The 20305-nt window shown below is 34.5% G+C and overlaps 1 protein-coding gene across 14 annotated transcripts in view; it reads left to right on the forward strand.

Moving 5' to 3' along the window:
• TCERG1 (transcription elongation regulator 1) overlaps positions 1–20305 on the forward strand; it is a 52416-nt gene that overhangs the window by 30809 nt on the left and 1302 nt on the right. For 8 of the 14 annotated variants that reach the window (XM_061151646.1, XM_061151647.1, XM_061151649.1 and 5 more), the window contains 12 exons: positions 769–825; positions 970–1036; positions 2107–2157; positions 3514–3649; positions 4468–4557; positions 7220–7338; positions 10705–10855; positions 14914–15078; positions 15332–15514; positions 16929–17108; positions 17771–17854; positions 19057–19157. In XM_061151646.1, coding sequence (XP_061007629.1) covers positions 769–825; positions 970–1036; positions 2107–2157; positions 3514–3649; positions 4468–4557; positions 7220–7338; positions 10705–10855; positions 14914–15078; positions 15332–15514; positions 16929–17108; positions 17771–17854; positions 19057–19157 — 1384 coding nt within the window. Of the gene's footprint in view, positions 1–768; positions 826–969; positions 1037–2106; positions 2158–3513; positions 3650–4467; positions 4558–7219; positions 7339–10704; positions 10856–14913; positions 15079–15331; positions 15515–16928; positions 17109–17770; positions 17855–19056; positions 19158–19976; positions 20073–20305 lie in introns of all 14 variants that reach the window. The other 6 variants (XM_061151648.1, XM_061151653.1, XM_061151657.1 and 3 more) reach the window with 2 other exon arrangements.

Below are 20305 nucleotides of genomic sequence, written 5' to 3' on the forward strand. Positions count from 1 at the left end.
TTTGTGATTAGTGTTACATATTTTGAAATATTCAAGCTGTACAGAGTATTTTTAAAATATTGTTTATTAAAATTTGGTTAACTAAAACTGCAGTCTTTTAAACTTGATGAAATTTGGGGAAGTAAACCTTATTCCTGGGACTAGAGAGATGCCTGCACCTTCTTAAGAGATAATCTTTTAATTCACGTTACCCTCAGACAGCCTTTCAATATATAAGATATATAATAAATATAAATATTTGTATTTAATTTTTATTGCATTTTTTATTGATAATTTGCCATGGTATTGATAGGATTATGTTTTTTAAAAAACCCTTTATGTAGTATAGAAGCATGATAAATGACTCATTTAATACTTTAGTTGAAACAAATCCTGATATATCATTTATAATAATTGAGAAATCTTCATAGATTATATATATACACATGGTACTAACATTTTCTGCTTGCTTGTGATTTCCAAATTATTGGAACTTGGTCTACCTGGTGCAAAAGGTGTAAGGGTTTTATTCTTTACTTGATAAATATTCACTTATTTGATAAATGAATACAATATTCATTTATTGATAATTTTTATGTTAATAAAAATTTCAGAATGAATCAAATTTAAAGGGAAGATTAATAGAGGAGTTGTAGAATTAGCATTATTTGTTTAATGTTTTATAAAGAAGTGTTATAGATATATAAATAGTTGAGTAAGTTTATTAAAGAAAAGATTGTGTAACATGTACATATAACTATTCATAATTTTTGAAATTTTTTTTGCCAGGGCACCCAACCCCGACAATGCTGTCCATCCAAAAGTGGCAGTTCTCTATGAGTGCAAGTGAGTGAGCTATAAGTTGCAGCTTTAAAAAAATACTGCTGACACAAGCGTTCCAGTAGTGGTTAGCAGAAGGATTCATACCTAAATATTTAAATTGTTGCTTGCTTATTTTTATTCTGACAGTTAAATTAAATTTTCTTATAGTTAAAGAAGAACAAGAATTAATGGAAGAAATGAATGAAGATGAACCTGTTAAAGCCAAAAAACGGAAGTAAGTAATACTTATAGTTTATGTAATTTAGGTAGATTTTTACCTTTTAAAAGATGATTTTGCTGCAGTCAGTTCATGATTAGGACAGGTAATGGGTGTGTTAGGAGGCAGAAGTCATGATTGCTCTCTTTAGGCCTATTACTAAGCCTTGCTTTAGGATGTAGAAATGGTGTCCCTTCGGTTTCTAGATGTGGAAGAGTTTTGGTTATTTAAATATGTATTATGAAGCCAAATGACATTATTATGATAAATTGTTTTCAGAGATTCATTACACCTGAATTTTATAAAAAAAAGAAGTTTCCTTCCTAATGTAGACCCCAACAGCTACCGTTCCAAAAATCTGATAAATGTAGACCCAGACTTCTCTCTCTTTTTATATACTTGTCACTTCACTTAGTCCTTGTATCCATGGTCATTACTTGTTGAAGAGGGAACCCCTGAGCTTATTATTATTAGAAAGTGCTCTGAGAGAAAGAGAGTGGTATAAACGGAAGCCTTAGTTTGACCAGTGTGCAGTAAAATATGAATGTTACTAATTATGGGGGGTGAATGGGTGGGGTAGAAGGTGTTTGTATATGAGTGGGGGAGGCATGGGACCATTATTTAGCAGCAAGAAGGAAAGTTTGAAGACATTATTATGGATTGGTTTATCATAGTCCTTATCTGAGGACAGATTGAATGCAGCCAAATTATGGCAAAGAAATCAGTAAGACAACCCCTGTTAAGGGTGTTTCTTTTTTTAAAAAGTTTCTTTATTGGCAACAGTGTTAAAGAAATTAAGATATTAAAGTGTGACTCATAATTGACCACAGTAACATCAGCTGTTTTAATTTTTACAGTTGACTTTTTAGTTCTTGACCAAATGTATTTTTTATTAGTTGTAATCAACTGAATTTGTCTTCTTTTAAAAATCTAGAATAAGAATTTGTTTTCTTAATATTATAAATGACTGTATTCATTCTGTTTATGTACCATGATTTTGGATGTTCCTACAATGTTAAACTTTTAGGTTGTTTTTAATTGTTTGTTCTTATAGACAACTCTGTAAGGTTTTTAACTGCTTTTATCAGGAGAATGTCAAAGAAGTCCTTTATGTGGATTGCCCGAGCTTCTCTATTTAGGTACAAAGCTAAAAGCCTATTTTTCCTGGCTTAGTTTTTCTTTTATTTCTTTTATTGAGATAGATAGTGATAGTTTGTATTGTGACATTTTCATTTAGTATAATTCTGTAAAGGTTATTTGTTTTCATTAGTTGTATTTCTTGTCTTTTAACTCTTTATATAAATAGTTCTTAAATAAATTATTATAAGAGGGTATATTGTTTGGCAAATTGCTTTTACCTGTTTGTTTTGTGCATATCTTAGGTCACAGACTATCTCGCTAAGTTCCTGCAGGTCACGGATTATATCTTCTATTTTTGATTCATTCCCTAAATTGCTAAATACCTCTCACCATATCTGGGCTAGCCTTAGTTCCATTTAAATCTCCTGGGCTACCTTCATTTGCCTATATAGCATGATTTTGAATTTCCTAATGTTCTGTTTTCTTAATTCCCTTAAGTTTATGCAGGAAATATGAACCAATTTTATTTGTATACAAAGCAGATCAAATTTAAGGTGGAAGATCTGCTTAAACACACCTGAGTATTACTGAATTACTTTTTTTGATTATTCACATGAATGGGCCTTCTTCATAGGGCAGATGTTTGAGAGGTGACTTAATTTCATGTTCACAAACTCTCCTGAGTACTGTACAGCAGCAGGGGTGCCCTTAGCCCTGAGGTGCATTTTTGGAGAAACAAGAAGTAGTTTAGTCATTGATGAACAGTTCTAATTCCACCTAACTACTCCGGGGCCTATGTTGCTCTCTGGGACCTGTCCTTCAACTTAAATCTCAACTTATCACCCAGAAAGTGAGTAAAAAAAAATGTCAGGTAGGTAAGGTATATATCTCACATATCCACTTGGCCAAATTTGCAGATATTTTATTATCAAAATAAATATTTGAGATTAGTAAGACTTTTACCAATTTTTATTAGATTAAAAATCGTATGCATTTATAATGTAAAACCATTTTGGAAAATACTGTTTTTCCTATATCGTTTCAAGAACTAAAAATTATATTCTGTGCTGTTTGATTCTAACACATAGAGTTTTATTGCAATATTGGATAAGTTTTGTTTTTAAGTAAGGTTGTTTATTTGGTGTATCAAGTAGTATCAGGGAGAGACAGCATATTAAAGGTATTTTTCTTTCCTAACAATGTAGCCACTGTAACATCATTAGAAGCTCATTGTAACTTTATTATTATAATGAAAGTTGCTTATCCCTTAGAGTTGATTTGAAAAGCTCAGTATAATTTGTTTTTGCCAAAAATATTCTCAGTAGTGAGTCTTGAATATTCCAGTGATTTTAAGATTTTAGTAAGATTATTTATTAATATTTTGTCAGTTGATGCCTGTATTTTCTTTTTTATAGGAGAGACGATAATAAAGACATTGATTCAGAGAAAGAAGCTGCCATGGAAGCTGAAATTAAAGCTGCCCGAGAAAGGGCCATTGTCCCTCTGGAGGCCCGAATGAAGCAGTTCAAGGACATGCTGCTAGAGAGAGGGGTCAGAAAACAATCTTTGGGGGAGATATTTCTGTTTTGTATAAGTAATATAAATATGTCTTGCTAAAAGGTCAAATCTAAGGTTAGTGCTCATGTCGTGGGGGCGGGATAAGGGAAGCCTGTCAAATCACTGTGCTCTTTTTCAGATAGCGTTTTTCTTGGCTAATTATATTATGTTTTAACTAAATGCCATTTTATTATCCTTTTAAGTACAAATAACATTTAACATTTATTGGGTCATTAAATTTTGGTGAGTAATATGACGAGTATTAACATTACAGAATGGCGGACAACTCGGGATAGGTAAGGTAAATGTGATTCTTTTAATATCTACAGAATGGCTTTTGGTTAAAGGAGTACTGGTACTTTATGATATTACTATTAATGAAGCTTAATTGAGAAGGGATTTCAACCTTTTGATTATATTCACAGATTCATTTGAGTAAGTAAAATTGTTCAACTTTATACCACAACATTGTTCACAAGATTAGAGCAAGCTTGGGAAATCAAAATGCAAATCTTCAAGGCTTTTTCTGATGTACTGATTTTTAAAATGTCACACAGTAGTGGTTATTTTAATGAGTAATTAAGTGTGTTATTTCTATATAATATAGAAATGTTCAGAGCCAATTAGTGTGGAAATTTGCTTTTGCCTAGCCTCCCACTGCTTGTCATTTATTAGTGATGGAAACTGCAGTATGGTTTTTATTATGTGTCCTTTTTAAGTAGACGTCCCATAGATTTCAAGCAAAATTATATGACCTTTCAGTTTTTAGAGCCAACTTAATTTATGAGGCAATACATTTTTTTATTTTAAAGGTGTCTGCTTTTTCAACATGGGAGAAGGAGTTGCACAAGATAGTTTTTGATCCTCGGTACTTATTGCTCAATCCTAAAGAGAGAAAACAGGTAAAATGAAAATAACAGTAAGAAATGTATATCCCTTGCCAGCATAACTTTTAAATTGAACCGTTTCATACCTTAGTGACCCTCTGTGTCATCATTTCTGCCTCAGAAATACTTGGATATTTTTGCCATTATGGACATGGCTTTTGCCTCATGAACATTTTGTCCTTACGTTTCATGTATACTGATGTTATACCAAGGTTTCAAAATCAACTCTTGTACATTTATTAATTTTTATTGGGCAAATGATGCAAATTTAAGGTAGCAAGATAGCAAAATACAGAGGAGGAGAAAGGAATAAAACTTGCCTACAATTCTTCCCAACTGATAGTTCCAGTGTTTGACATTTGACCCTTCCCAACTGTGGTGTGTCAGCATATGCATCTGTATGTATCTGTGTTGTAGATAGACAAGACTGAAGTGACTTAGCAGCAGCAGCAGGTTTTTATCTCACACCCTCTACACACACATCTCTTCAGTGGCAACTGTTAGGATGTCTTTTCATAATAAACCTAATGGACGCTTCAGGTCTCTGCTGAACTAGAATTATAAGAACTAGAGTTGCCTTATTACCGAGCTGCTGTTTATTCCCATTGTGATTCAGTGACATATATCTCAGTGAATGCTTCCTCTGAAATATTGCACACTGCAATACTTTCTATAGTTTCTGAATTACCTGGACCACCCTGACACTGATCTGTGTAAAACGTTGAGTATGTTGAACCACTTGCTATAGTGCTGTTGAGGTAAACAGTTTCATTTGGTAGTAGTGTCCATCTTCCATATTTGTAATTTAATGGTTGGAATAATTTAGTTCTGATTATAGACGTTTTATGAAAAGAGGACGTTTACACTGTGTCAGAAATGTATTTGAGACTCATAATAGGAAGACATGACTTTCCATATGTATTTGCACCTGTATTTCGTGCACAATAATTTTTTTATTTTAAACTCTTCATGTGTGATGGTCTCATTTTCACTCAGTTGATGGCCCTATCAGAACCTGTAAATTAGCCTTGATTTTTTACTTTCCCCACTGTGCATTTCAAGTCTTATCAGCACAGTCTACCTCCAAAACCTTTTCTAAATCCAACCCCTTATTTACCATTTCCCTCACTAAACCCTAATTCAAAATACTCTGATTGTGGCGCCTAATTGAACTCCTTGCCTCCTCCATTCTTTCTGTCTTCTGTAGTCAAGTTCTCTTTCCACACAGCAGGCAGACTGATCTTAAAATTTAAATGACAAATTAAGGCAGTATTCTGTTGCTTGAAAAATTGGCACTGCTTACTATTTTAGTTAGAATAAAATTTTCATGGCCTGTAAGATTTTCTATATACTCATCTCTGCATACTTCTCAAGACTTATGTTCATTTATTCTAGCTACACTGACACTGATATGCCTTGGCCAGTACTGGAATATTCTGGTACTTAACTAGTCCCTCTTCCTGAAGTGTCCTTCCCCCAGGTGTTTGCATAACTTACTAAATCATTTACATTCAGATACTTGCCCAGATGCCTTCTGATTAACGTCTTTGCCTTCATTACTCTCAGTAGCACTCAGAACTCTCATCTAAAATTATTTTACCATCTGTCTTTCCCTACCACAACTTGGGGACTTTCATGTTGGAGAGTTTGCTTAGATGTCTTTGTAGACCCTGACTGCTAATGGTTAAGAACAAGGTACTAAAATGCTCTTTGGGCTCTCTTAGCATCTGGGTGGGCTCTTAACGATTGTTGGCTTTACTGTAGAACAGTGGTTCTCAACCAGGGTTTTTTTTACACTGGAGGACATTGTAGTTTGCCCCAGTGAGGGAGTGCTGCTGGCATCTGGCAGCCAGGGATGCTTCTGAACACGGTCTGGTCAGTGCTGAGGTTGAAAACTCCCCTGCTGTGGGACGATTTCAGCTGGTTTATTGAGATCCTCTAGAGCAGGTCATTTTTAGGCTGATGAGATCCTGGATAAGGACTGTGTCTTGATAACACGGTATGTTTTCTCAATCTAGTATGCCTTATTCCTAATTTATGTTCTCCCAGTCCAGAGACGGTTTTGCCTTTTAAAGGAAGGGTCAACATAATTTTAACATAAAGGATTAGATGATAAATATTTTAGGTTTTGTGGGCTATGTGGTCTCTGTCATGATTGTGTAACTCTGCTGTTGTAATGTGAGAACACCTGTAGATTTATGTAAAGGAATGAGCAGACACTGAAATTTGAATTTCATTTAATTTTATGTGTAATTAAGTTTTCTATTTTTCCCCCACCTTTAAAAATATCAGAACTATTCTTGGGCTGTATAGGAACAGACATTCAGGCCAGATTCAGCCAACAGATTGTGATTTGCTAACCCTTGCTTTCTAAAATCACTCCTTGCCTTATTACTGAGTTTCAAGAGTGCCCCAGATACATTAAAGTTGGCAAGGAGGATCTAGTGATTAAACTGCTTTTTCAAAATCTTTGTTATAGCTGTACTGTGTCCTTACTTCAAAGTTGAGATTTGCTATAGATCATTGGCATATAATTGAGTTACCTGTAATTAACATACTTCTCCTGTTTTGGGACAGATGTTGACATAGCATTTTTTTTTTTTCATAGATTCTCTAGTTTGGTATTTAGAGTACCAATGTGAAAGACTGATATCAATTTGTGGTTTTTTTGTAATAGGTATTTGATCAGTATGTAAAGACCAGGGCAGAGGAAGAACGGAGGGAAAAGAAAAACAAAATAATGCAAGCCAAGGAAGATTTCAAAAAAATGATGGAGGAAGCAAAATTTAATCCGAGGTATATGGTTTATTACTGTCAAATATCAAAGCATGTATGTATTTTCTCCTAGATCAGTTGAAATATATATATATCTTTTGGATTTGGGGACATGAAAAGCTTCTTGTTTGATTATTGATGTCTGGCTTTCCAAGAATCTTCTTTCTTAATACATTTTCTTTGGAGGATTCCTGTTACTGGTTCCTGAGGCACTGGTTTTCAGGAAGGTACCTTGTTTTAAAAACTTCTCTTTGAGAATAAATTTCTTTCTCTGAAACTGGTAAATGATTACAAATCTCTTATCTTCTTAAAGATTTACACTTAATAAATTGCAGAGGAGGAACATTATTTTGATTGAATTGAAGTAATGTAGGATCTTTCATTTTAAAAATTTCTAAATGTGTTGATGATTGTTTGACACTTCCAGTTGATTGTTAATATATATTGAATATATGTAATGGCTGAAGAAAAGGAGATATTTTAAATGTACATGCTTAGGATTATAATAATATCATCAATTATTGGATATTTTAGATATATGAACTTTCACATATATGCAGTTAAAGTAACATGCATATGTATGTGTGTATTACCACATTCAGTCTTCAAAACAGCCAATAAGATTTAGGTGCTCATATCCTACCTATTTTACAAAAAGGAAAGTAAGATTTATACACATTAGGTCACTTCACTGAGTGAATGTGGAATTTCTGCTAGATTCCAGTACTTTAAATTGCTATGAATATCCCAGAATATGGAGAATTTCTGAAACTATGGGGTAGAATCATGGAATCTCTGGGTTTAATGGTACTGTTTAAGGGTAATAGAGTTTCAGACTCTCCAGGAGATCTTGGGTGTTTTTCTTAATCAAAAGATTAAAAATTCATGGGTCTGTGTAGTTGTGACTCTGTTATAAAGTACTTTTTGGAAGGTATTTGAATTGGTATTACATGAGATTAGAGATTAGTAATTTTCTTGGGTATTGTAATTATGGTAGAAAAAGGATTTACTCTCAGGAGATGCATGCTGAAATATTTATTGATGGAATCTCATGATGTCTACAGGTTACTTCCAAATGATTCAGCAAAATATATCCATAAAAACCCTTTATGGATCTGGGAATAATTGAGACTCCAATGAGATTTCTCTGTTGTAGATTTGAAAAGTTAAGTCTTACTGTATCACAGTATCCTACTAATATTCTTTTGGGGCAGATAAAATTGTTTGAGTAATTTTTCCTTTGCAGGTTATATCAGAAAGTAAAGCCATCAGGCACAGAACTGGAAGTCTTAGCACTTGGGGCATTGGGCTGTGTTGCTAAATTGATGCGTTTGACACTGGCATAGAGATTAGGACCCATTTTAGTAAGTAGGAAACAAAGAGGAAAAACTTCTTAAAGTTGAGAAAATACCATCCATAGACTTTCTTTGAATTGGGAAAAGACCACAAGCACAGAACTCTAAAGCACAGGAGTTTATTCCAAAGGAAAGAATGACTGGGAAGAATTACCTAACTTAGTGACTGTTTCTTCTATGTCTTACTTCTTTTTTGTTGGAAATTTCGGGTGTACTTCCTATGGTTAACTTCAAGTCATTATACTCTTTCTCATCCATTATCACCAAAATCTATCCACCTCTTTTCAGTAAAGAACTTTTATACCATGTGTGTTATAAAGTATGTAGCAAGATACTATGATAAATTCTTTGCAATAGCATTTTTGGAGTTAAAAGATGAGTCATATGAAAACATCTCTATGGAATCTAATGCTAAAATTTTAGTCTGTTCTGATTAAAAAAAAATTGCTACCTTTTTTTAAAACCTGTTTTAAATAATAGAAATATGTATTAAATAATTGAATTCTCACTTGTTCATTGATTTTACATTTTTAAGAAGTTTGTTCTTTAATCATAGTAATACTTTCTCTTAAAATTATAAAGTAGGGTACCTAATTTATCATGGAAAGAAAATAGATTTATTGAACTTAATCTTTAATACATGAGATAAAGTGTTTTATTTTTGTATTGAGATAGATGGTTTTTCAAGGGAAAAGTAAGTTTTATTTTTCACCTCTAAAAATAAGCTAAACATGGGAGTATTTGAATTCTTACTATATACAATAAGGTGAAAAGCTTCAGATATTGAAATATATCTAACTATATGAAAGCTTTAGAAATGCTTCTTTTATTCATGGAGAAACTTCTTTAATACTTAGCTTCATTGTCCTTCATAGACTTGATTTTCCATATCTCTACTGAAGCTACCTAACTGTTCATCCATTAAGATCATGGTTTAAATTCTTTGAACATATTTTTATTTAATTCTTCCAATATAATTATAGTAGTTTAAAAGATTTATCTATACCTCAAACAACATCTGGGTATTTTGGGTTACTTTCTATTGCTTAAGGTCCCCCCCACCCCCCGCCGTGGATCACATGTTTCTTTGTATGTGTTGTGATTTTTAATTGAATATTGAACATTGTGGAATAATAGGTAGAGACTGTTACCTTCCTCTCAAGAGTGTGGATTCTTGTTTGAGCAGGCAGTTCAATTACAGGATGATCACTTTAATTTTAGGTTTGATTTTATGCTGCTACTGTGGATCTCAGAAAGTGGGAATTGTTTTTGTCAAACTTCCAGCTTTGTGTCCCTGTGGATCTTTTGTGGATTTTGTTGTCCTCCTATTGTTCCTTTTCCAGCGCTTCTCGGTGTCTAGTGTCTCTTTTTTTGCTCTTAAGCCTGTAGCAGTTTGGTACAGGGAATAGTTTTTCTGCTGTTTTATAGCTTGGTATTGGCTGTCTACTTATTCATGGGGAATTTCTAAATGGTATTTTTCTGGGGTACCTTCTTTCTATAGCTTCTTCCTCTGCCAATTTTTTTTTAGCACCCCCAACTCTGATCTTTGCTGCTTCTAGCTCATGGGGATCGCTGTACTCTTTTTGGACTCTAGCTGTTTGCATTTTGGGAAATTGTCCTGAGGCAGAGGGCCATGGGGCTTCTTACTTCAGTTTTACTCTACCTGTTGTCCAGTGCTTGAAATCAGTTGCCTCATATATTTTGTCTGGTTTTATAGTTGCTTTTGGAGGGAGAGCTAATTCAGGAAGAGTTAGTCAGTCTCATCTTAGAGTGGAACTAAATGAACTCTGAAGTTTCTTGAAATACACAGATCTTTTGCTCTAGATGTCTGTCCTCCTAACATCATGCTGATAGTAATACAGATCTCTAACCACAGTTTTAGTCTTTAGCCCTTTTACTCCTTTCTGTTGGTAGATGTTGGGGCTCATTGTCTTGTTGGCACATACTCTTAATGGGAAGATGATATCATCTGTGCCTTTCTTCAAGTAGAAATAGCTCTACCAAAGTTAGCACACTTGCCATTTTGTTACAGAGCTACATTTAGTGAATTTGCAGCCAAGCATGCTAAAGATTCAAGATTTAAAGCAATTGAAAAGATGAAAGATCGAGAAGCCTTGTTTAATGAATTTGTGGCAGCTGCAAGGAAGAAAGAGAAAGAAGATTCGAAGACGAGAGGTGAGAAGGTAAGAAGGTTTAGTTCCAGTGGTGTGATTGATGGGAGTATGAATGATAAGGGACTAACCTGGTGCTGTTTTTAATCTCATTCATGGGCTTAAATATTAAGTTGGCTGAAAGGTTCATCTGGTTTTTCTGTAACATCATATATATGGACAAACCCAAACAGACTTTTTGGCCAACCCAGTAACAAGATCCATATTTACTGTCTAGCTTTTACAGTTGTTTATATGTGTGTGTGACTGCTTCCATAATGCGCATTTAGTAGTGTCACTAAGCTGCATAGATTTTCTTTATATTTTATTAATTCTAAGATGTCCATTAAATCCAGAACTGGTTATTAGGCCGTTCACTGGTGCTTGCCTGCTAACATTTCAAGGTTCTTCATAGGCAGTAACGTTTAAATTTTTCAAAAAGCTTCTTTATATTTTTTGCCATCTAAAAGATAGCATTTTGGCGACTTTCTAATCTTTTAGTAAACATATCTTACATATGAATTATTGCTTATCAGAATTAAAGGTCAGCTATTAAAGATTAATGAATTCCAAATGTCATTTGATAGCGGTGTCATGAGTGAAGAGGAGCACACCACTGGGGAGGCAGACTGGTAGGGAGGTGGCACCAGTGGTGCGTGAACCATCAAAACATGCAGCCGCTCTCCTCAGTGACCCTGTGTGCTTTTGAATGGAGAAAAAGAACCTCTGAAGCTTTATTATTCTTGACATTTAAATTTGCTTCTTATTCCAGAGAGTTAAAATATTTCAAATTCTATTAAGAAATGTTGTTACGGAAGTAACACCACTCTTCTTAAAAAGAAGCCTCTTTAATTGAAAAATAACAACAGTATTAGGTGAAATAACTTTTCTCAAAAATAACTGAAATTTCCTGATGATGTGATTTATTATGCTTCATGGTAGATTTTTCCAGAATCATTTCACTGTTAACTTTTTTGGGAGTAAATGATTGTGCTTCTCAGAGGAAGATTGAGTTTTACATAAGCATTTTGTCTGTTGCATTAGAATCATGTCAATGAATTGTTTGCTACGATTGACTTTTAGTAAGAACTTACTGATATCATATGATTGTTTTAAACAAATTGAATGTTTTTGCATTTGTAACTGATGTTCTTTTTCTAAACATGTTTTTCGGTAGCTGTTTTATGTATTGTTTTATAACAAGTGAATAGACTTTACAATTTTGTGCTGTGTGACCTGCCAGTCAGTTCGTTCTGACAGCTGTTCAGTTACTGATAATGTAATTCTCTGATGAGGAAAGAATTGGCATCTCCCTGGTGGCTCAGATGATAAAGAATCTGCCTGCTGTGCAGGAGACTTGGGTTCAATCCCTGGGTTGGGAAGATTTCCTGGAGAAGGGAATGAATGACTAGCCACTCTAGTATTCTTGCCTGGAGAATTCCATGAACAGAGGAGCCTGGCAGGCTGCAGCCATGGGCTCGCACAGAGTCGGACACAAATAAGCAACACTTCACTACACTTGTGTGGTGCTTTTAGCCTCTGGTACATTACTTTGGGAGGGGCGCGGGTTCTTTTCTTATAAAGTAATGAGAGTTGTGTCCAGAATGTGTTAATTAAAATAAGACATTGAATAGACACTGCATCTATATAAACTTAATTATTCAGCTTTGTTTTCTTTTGATTGTAAAATTTGAATTCTCTAAAGGTTTAGCCTTGTACTATTACATTGATGGGGGGAAAAACAGGAAATTACTAAAGTGAAACTTTTCTTAGCCAATTTAAAGAATGCAAAGTCAATTACTAGATTTTGAAAATAGAGGTTTAAATGTATATTTTATATTCAAATTTGAGAAGTATCTGGCTAATGAAGTTTTATCTCTTCATGACTGTCACTGTATATTCTTAGGACATGTATTGGCAGTACATTAAAAAAATTTTTTTTAGTATTTATTTACTTTTGGCTGTGCTGGATCTTCATTGCTGCACACGGGCTCTCTCAGCAAGTGAGGGCTACTCTAGTTGTGGCGTGTGGGCTTTTTGTTGTGGTGGCTTCTCTTGTAGAGCAAAGGCTCTAGGGTACATGGGATTGATAGTTGTTCCTTGCAGGCTTCCTTGCCCCACGTCATGTGGAGTCTCCCCAGGCCAGTGATTGAACCCATGTTCCTTGCATTAGTAGGAGGATTCCTTACCACTGTACCACTAGCGAAGTCCTGAAGTAAATTTTTTAATTGCATTTTAACTGTGTATGATTGAATAGTAAACTGATACATTGGAATCATGAATGATATTGACTTTTGGTGAAATTCTTTCTCTTTAGTTGGGACTTTTCAAACTAGAGTGCAGTCATCATTTTCATGTAGCTTTCATGGGTAGTTTTACTTAAAAAATGCCCCTAAAACTTTTACTGGACCGTTTTGTTTACCAAAGTAGCTACCCTTGAGTTTTTGTTTGTTTGATAATAATTTTATTATTATTATTCTAACCAATTTTTATTAGTGTTTCAAATAATTTATTTTTTGGAACAGCAGATTTGAAGTTGCACATAATGGGGTTAATCCTTTTGTAAAGTTGGCATTTTTCTCTCTTCCCTCTCTTTCAAATTAGCTGCTAAACAATTTTTGTTACAACACATTTAACTGAGGAGACTATTTCTCCCTTAACTAAACACTTAGTTGGTAAGATGCTTTCATTTTTAGAGAGAGGGAAATAGGGACAATAGGGTCTTGAATTGTTGCTAATGATAATTGACATTTTATAGGTTAGAAAGATTCTTAATTGATGCAGCTTAGCTATTTTATTAACATAAATTTTGCCTTCTGGAAATTTGATGTTCATTGTGTCAGATACAAAGTAGATAAATGAACAGAAAAATTGTTACATTGCTATTACATCAAGTAGTTCCTTTATTGCTATATAAAAATACTGAGTTTATGAGTTATTTCTTATTAATCCAAAGTCAAGAGTACAGTTCCGTGAGTGGAGAAATCCACTGAATAGTTCTTATCTTTTAGAAAGTTCTCTAATACAGAAGCTCTGTTTCTTACAACCTTATAAGTGTTTTCCAAAAAGGACATCCACCTCCCTTTTAATCCTCTTTAAGGAGAAATGAAGTTACAGGGAGAAGGAGAGGGTTGAAATAGACCTAAGGAATGATTCATTGTATTTTGTGCCCCCACGGAAATTCTGTTTCCATTCCTAATTTCTCATTCCCTTGGTCAGATGGGGAGACAGCATATTTAATCCCTACGGGGAAGAGAGGATCTTGACATGGTCAGAATCCTCTGCTGAAATGAGTTTAGCTACCTCAGATGTCTTCGCTGGTAACAATACACAATAACCTAAATGAGACTGGATTTTAAAATGGATCCTCAAAGTGCATAGAAGCAAATGCTTGTTTATTCTCTTCTTCTCGTATTAAAAAATAAAAAGTACAATTTGGAAGAGGCTTTTTAAGTATTGCATATGTTGACACTAAAGGATTGATATTATATCTTTAGTGTAATGTTACTAATTTGGTACTTCATTTGTTTAGAACATTAATTTCATTGACACATATTCTGGTGAAGGCATACATGTTTAATGGCTAAAAAGTGCAAGAAATCTGAATATAGGTTTTTTTGTTTGTTTGTTTTAGAAATGACTAATTATGACCATAGAAATTATATAGTTTTCTTATACATATAAAGGTAAAAACATTGCTCTTTTTTAAAGCAAATTATAAAAGTTTATTTTTTGTTTTTACACTTTTGACAGTAAGTTTCAGATTTGTGATAAGACTTGCTGTTTGGGTGCAGCTGTTTCCAAATTCCTCTATTAGTTTTAACAGTTGTATTAATCTACTTTTAAAAATATTCTTACCATCTTGATGTTGAACTATTTTTGCCGTTTGTTCATAAGCCTGAATTTTATTTTCTTATAAAAGAGCAATTCTGATACTTTTTTAAAATTTTTTTAATTAAATTCCACTTTAAATGCATTAAACAAATTATTATCTTTAAGGTCAGTGAGCTTTGTTCTAGTTGTAAATCTTTATGAAGAATTTCTCATGGCATATTGTTTTCCTCCCACCTTACACCTGTTTTGAAATATAGATTAAATCGGATTTCTTTGAACTACTATCTAATCATCACTTGGACAGTCAGTCTCGCTGGAGCAAAGTAAAAGACAAAGTAGAAAGTGATCCACGTTACAAAGCAGTGGATAGTTCATCCATGAGAGAAGACCTTTTCAAACAGTACATTGAAAAAATAGCCAAGGTAACCTATTGTGTTTACTTTTATGGTAACCATGGAATAGTAAAATCGTTAATTGCATTACAAAGGTATTTGCTACTTCTTCAGGGTTTAGAATTTTTCTTGTTGGTATTCCTAATAGAACCTTTAGTAATTAATTTTGGAACGAGTATTTAGGTATATTCTTGGTAAAAACTAGGTTTGAAATCTTGTATTTGGCAAACTAGTTATTCTGTGGGGTCATATGTTAATGGAGTTGGTAATTTCACTTTTACAGAACTTGGACTCAGAAAAAGAAAAAGAGCTTGAAAGGCAAGCCCGCATTGAGGCAAGCCTTCGAGAACGAGAAAGAGAGGTTCAGAAGGCTCGTTCAGAACAAACAAAAGAAATAGATCGAGAGAGAGAACAGCACAAACGAGAAGAAGCTATCCAGAATTTCAAGGCTCTTCTGTCTGATATGGTATATATTACTGTTTTGCTTTTTTCTGTAAAGTACTATTAGAAATCTTTTATATTACCTCATTAGTGGACATTTCAATATTCTTTAAATTTACTCTGAGAGTTGTAGTTTAGTAAGTTACCTATAAAGTATTTTAAAATTGAGTACTTGGTATTAACACCAATAGAATAGGAAAACCTAGTTATTTAATATTTTCAGAAGTTTAATGTTTTGTGTGTGTAAAATTTCATAATCTTTTAGTCTCAGAGCTTTTAAAAAATTGTCCTTGATGAAGTCATCTTAAATCATCCTACACTTGTATGGGACTTAAAAAAAAATCCTCCTGTATTACCCAGGTTGTTCAGGTATGAAGGGATTTTTGTCTCTACAGTGAATGCCCTCAGGCCACCCTGCTGTTCTGCTTGCTTTTTCCTCCTTGTCACTGTCTCTCCTACTATTTCTTTTAACAAGGCTCCTCTCATCACTCCTGTTGCTTCTTCTGATTTCTTCCCTTGCTTCTGCTGGTCTGTTTTCAGTGACCTTTTTTCTGTTTCCTGCACAGTTACAGTTATTTCCTGTTTTCTCTTCCTGCCTCTGCTTCCCCCAGATTCATCCTCTTTATTGCAATCACAGAAATCTTTGTAAAAGGCACATCTGATTCTTGTTGCTCTCCCTGTTGCTGAAGAGGGTGAAGGTCCTCGCTACTCCTGGCAGTTCTTTTTTATTTTGTATTCCCAGTGCCAAGCTCAGTGTTCACTTGACATGTTTTTAGGTACTTGTTTTTTGGGTAAATAAATGTTTTTATATTTTTCTTCTTTATTACTTTTTTTGTCTTTTCAGCATCCTGTATTTCTTTGTGTTGGCAGCAGTGTGACTTAACTTGTAATGCCATTGCTATCCATGGAGCATGCCTTTCTGCTGGTTGCTGACCCAGCCAGAGCTATCACGTTGTCTCTTCTCTTATCTTCTTAATGATGTTCATTCCTGCTTGTATGTGCAAGTGTCACTTCCAGGATATAGTTAAGTCCCAATTTGACCTTAAAAAATCTTTTTTTTTGGTCTGGTGAGCTGCTTATTCTGTAAGACAGTGTATTTCCTCTCTTATTTATATCCATGTCTACTACTAGAAGTTGGTAAGATCTTCAGTAAAGTACCTAGGTACTGAAAGTTCTTAGGGACCGTGGTTTATGGGAGATAAGTTCTCTTCATCCTTCTCACCTCTCAGCCCATACTGTATAGCTTAGATGTGCTCTGGGAGATGAGATTTCTGGTTTTAAAGAAGTAGATTTTCAGTGACTGGTTGGCTAAGATGGAATCATCAGGAGCTTCTTTTATTAAGTGTATTGTTCCTAAACAAAATAAATGAGTCTTTTATTGACAAAATATAAAAAGATAAGTCTTGTCTCGGGTGATAGATAGCATTCTCTGTTTTTAGGTACGTTCTTCAGATGTGTCCTGGTCTGATACTCGGAGAACTCTACGGAAAGATCACCGCTGGGAATCTGGATCCTTGTTGGAAAGAGAGGAGAAAGAGAAGCTTTTTAATGAACACATTGAAGCACTTACCAAAAAGAAGAGGGAGCACTTTAGGCAACTTTTGGATGAAACTTCTGCAGTAAGAGTCCTCTACTTCTCTGCTTTAATCTGGATGAATCTTTGTTAATAATTCCTATAAGTAAAATATTGATATGATTTTTAATGTCATTGTCTTTAGAGCCATTACTGAAGTTCATGGGTTTTATGGCTTTTCTCTGATTTTTTTGTTTAAGTGAAATGATACTCTTACTATTTAGAACTTACTTCATTTTACTGTTTTCAAGCTCATACCTACTCCCTGAGTAATTCCAGATATTCTTACCTGTGTATAATCATTGATACTCCCTGATGGTAGATTTAACAGGTCCCTCCTTTTGCTACGTTTTCAGTTTGGGGCCTTGGTCCCTTGATTGACAGTTTGTGCTCTCTGCAGGTTTTTCCTCTTTGATCTCTTCTCGGTGGTGGTTTCTTCAGCAGTTATGATATTGCCCATGGAGATACAGGGTTTGCAGTTAATTGTCATAGGCCACCTTGACTTGACAGTATGGCCATGAAAATAACTTGTGGCAAGCCAACAAAAAGAAATTGCATTAAAGCTGCCTTCCTCTCTGTTACTAATCCCATTACACTTGGGCCTAACAAGAGATTGCAGATCATTGTGTGATATGATGTATGCATGTGCTGCAATATCACCCCTCAAGAAAAGTCAATTCTATTTTTTTATTCACTTGTCTTTCAAAGATTACCTTAACATCCACATGGAAAGAAGTAAAAAAAATCATTAAGGAAGATCCTCGGTGCATTAAATTCTCCTCCAGTGACAGGGTAAGATAATTTTGTCTGAGATTTACTTTCAGTTTATAAATATTAATTGGGTGCTTAATCAGCAACACTAGTATCTTGACTAAAATGAAGTTGATGGTTTTAAGTGAATAATGTTTAAATGTATGAGAAATAAATCTTGAGTTTTAAGTTTATATTTTCTTTCTTGTATGATATATTAGCAAGACAACACAAGAGGAACTTTAAAATTTTAATCCTTGGGTTTAAACCTGTGTTTTGGGATCTTTTAAGAGATTTAATGAAGCTGTAGTTTTTATTTATTGTATAGTCAGGTCCCACTAGATATAGTCAGGCTGACAGCTGGTGCTAGGCTACCAAAAGTGCTTAACCCTTACAATCACGCTAGCAGCAAAACGTAACATGATCTCTAGTTCTTAATGTCCCAGAGACTTTGGAGTAGGGGAACCTCAGCTGTGTGAACCTTGTAGAAGCCCTCTTCTGGTGCACTCTGACTCCTGTGTAGGAAAAAAACTCACAGGGCTCTTTATTAGTGAATGACGTCAAGGAAAGTGTAGCTTATTCCCATCCATTTTGTCCCTTGGCCTTTATTTTTCTTCTTACCATCATTCTCATCCTGGTTGGTTTTTCTAGGTCTCGAGTTTAAAAAGCCCATGATCTAATATTCTTCCCCCTCCTGCTCCATTAAATTTTAGATGTATGAACCACAAAATATACATGGTTGGAAAAGAGTGGTAAACGGATAGCTGAGAGATCCATGCAGTCAGTCTCTTAACTTTTTCTAATTGTTTAGAATTAACAATGTCTTTTTAAAGCTCGGAGTTTCTGTGCGTCTTTGCTGGTCCCTTACTAAGCTCTCTTACTGAGCTAAATGCTCAGTTGAACTTAGAGTGTCTACCACGTGAAGTTGTGATGAAGGGTAAAGGAGATATTTTATAAAAGCCTCAGCACAGTGCAGCACATAGCAAGCCCCCAATATATGGTTATAACATAAACCATATATTAGCTGCTACTAATATATGGCTTCTTATTCTTGCTCTTTACCTTTAAAATGTACGCTGCAGATTTTACTTTTAATGAATGTTGCATGAACAGAAATGTGTCTTACTGCTTTTTTCTTTTGAATTATTTTATGTTGTGACTTACTGGTCATTAGTTTAATAAATAATTGATGATAATTTTGGAATTAGTGGAATTTCCCCCCTAATCTTACTGTCTTTTTACAGAAAAAACAAAGAGAGTTTGAAGAATACATCAGAGACAAATACATCACAGCCAAAGCTGACTTCAGGACGCTTTTGAAAGAGACCAAATTTATAACATATAGGTATGTGCAGTGAAATGTTTCATATCGCCAATCATTGTCTTTACTAGTCCTACTCTGATGGCCAAGCATACTTTGCATTCACACACATGTTGACATTGTTAATTTTTAGGACTAAGAAGAAGCCAACTTTTCTCAAAGGCTGAGTACAGCCCATATCTACCGTTTTTTGTTTTTTGTTTTTTTTTTTAAGAAAGGGCCCAGATGTTAATTCTTATTTTGTGTTACCCACCCATCTGTTTTTTAAACACTCTTTTGTTTTTACTTCACTGCTTTTTCAGAAGTATTTTCAAATATATAAAAGTTGTATTTCATGAAGAGACTTTAAAAAAAAAAAAATCTTTCACTGTCAATTATCTTTGCCTCCTCTGAAGACTAAATATTTAGTGTGTTCATTCTAAAGCTTGAACTCATCCTATTTAAACTCAGCAAATGCATTTTTTCTCAGATGAAAGCAGTTTGCTGGATACTTTTAAATTAAAACTTCAAAACTATAAAATCAGCACTTTAAAACAAGATCTCGCTGTAACATACCCAGTAGTTCCCCACCCCCTAACAAGTTGTCATCGGGAAAACAGTTTTATATTGCTTAGCAGTCAGTGTGCAGGAAACTATTTTTTGTTTCATGCTCCAGCTTTTCTTCTTTTAAGAGAAAAATTTGAAACATCTTAATGAAGGGTATGCACGGGAGGATAGATAGTGCTGAGGGTGTGGTTTTTAGGATTTTGTCATTGGATTTTTTGGTCAGGATCCTTAATGTTTTGCATCAGCTTGGGCTTTTAAATTAGATGTGAAGTAAGACTTCTTTCTACATTTTTGTAGTTAATTTAGTGAAAGATGTGAAAGTGAAAAAGCTTGTGAAAGATGCTGGGATTGGCAGCCCCGCAGACTGAAGTCCTCTGTTCATCCACAGAACAGGTACAGCACGGGCAAGGTTACCCACCCACCCTCAGCCCTGATCTGGAGGGACCACCAGCAGGGGTGGGAGGGTAATTCAGCTTCTGAGGCCCTTTCACTCCTTGGAGTCTTTGCTGAGGCGACTTACAAAGGTGACCACTGCAGTGAAATTTTTCTTTAAAAAAAAAAAAAAAAAAAAATGGAAACACAATTAGGAACTAGATGGACATTTCCAGCTCATTTCTGAAAGACCT

Source organism: Dama dama, chromosome 9 (genome assembly GCF_033118175.1).
Source record: "Dama dama isolate Ldn47 chromosome 9, ASM3311817v1, whole genome shotgun sequence".
NCBI lineage: Eukaryota > Metazoa > Chordata > Mammalia > Artiodactyla > Cervidae > Dama > Dama dama.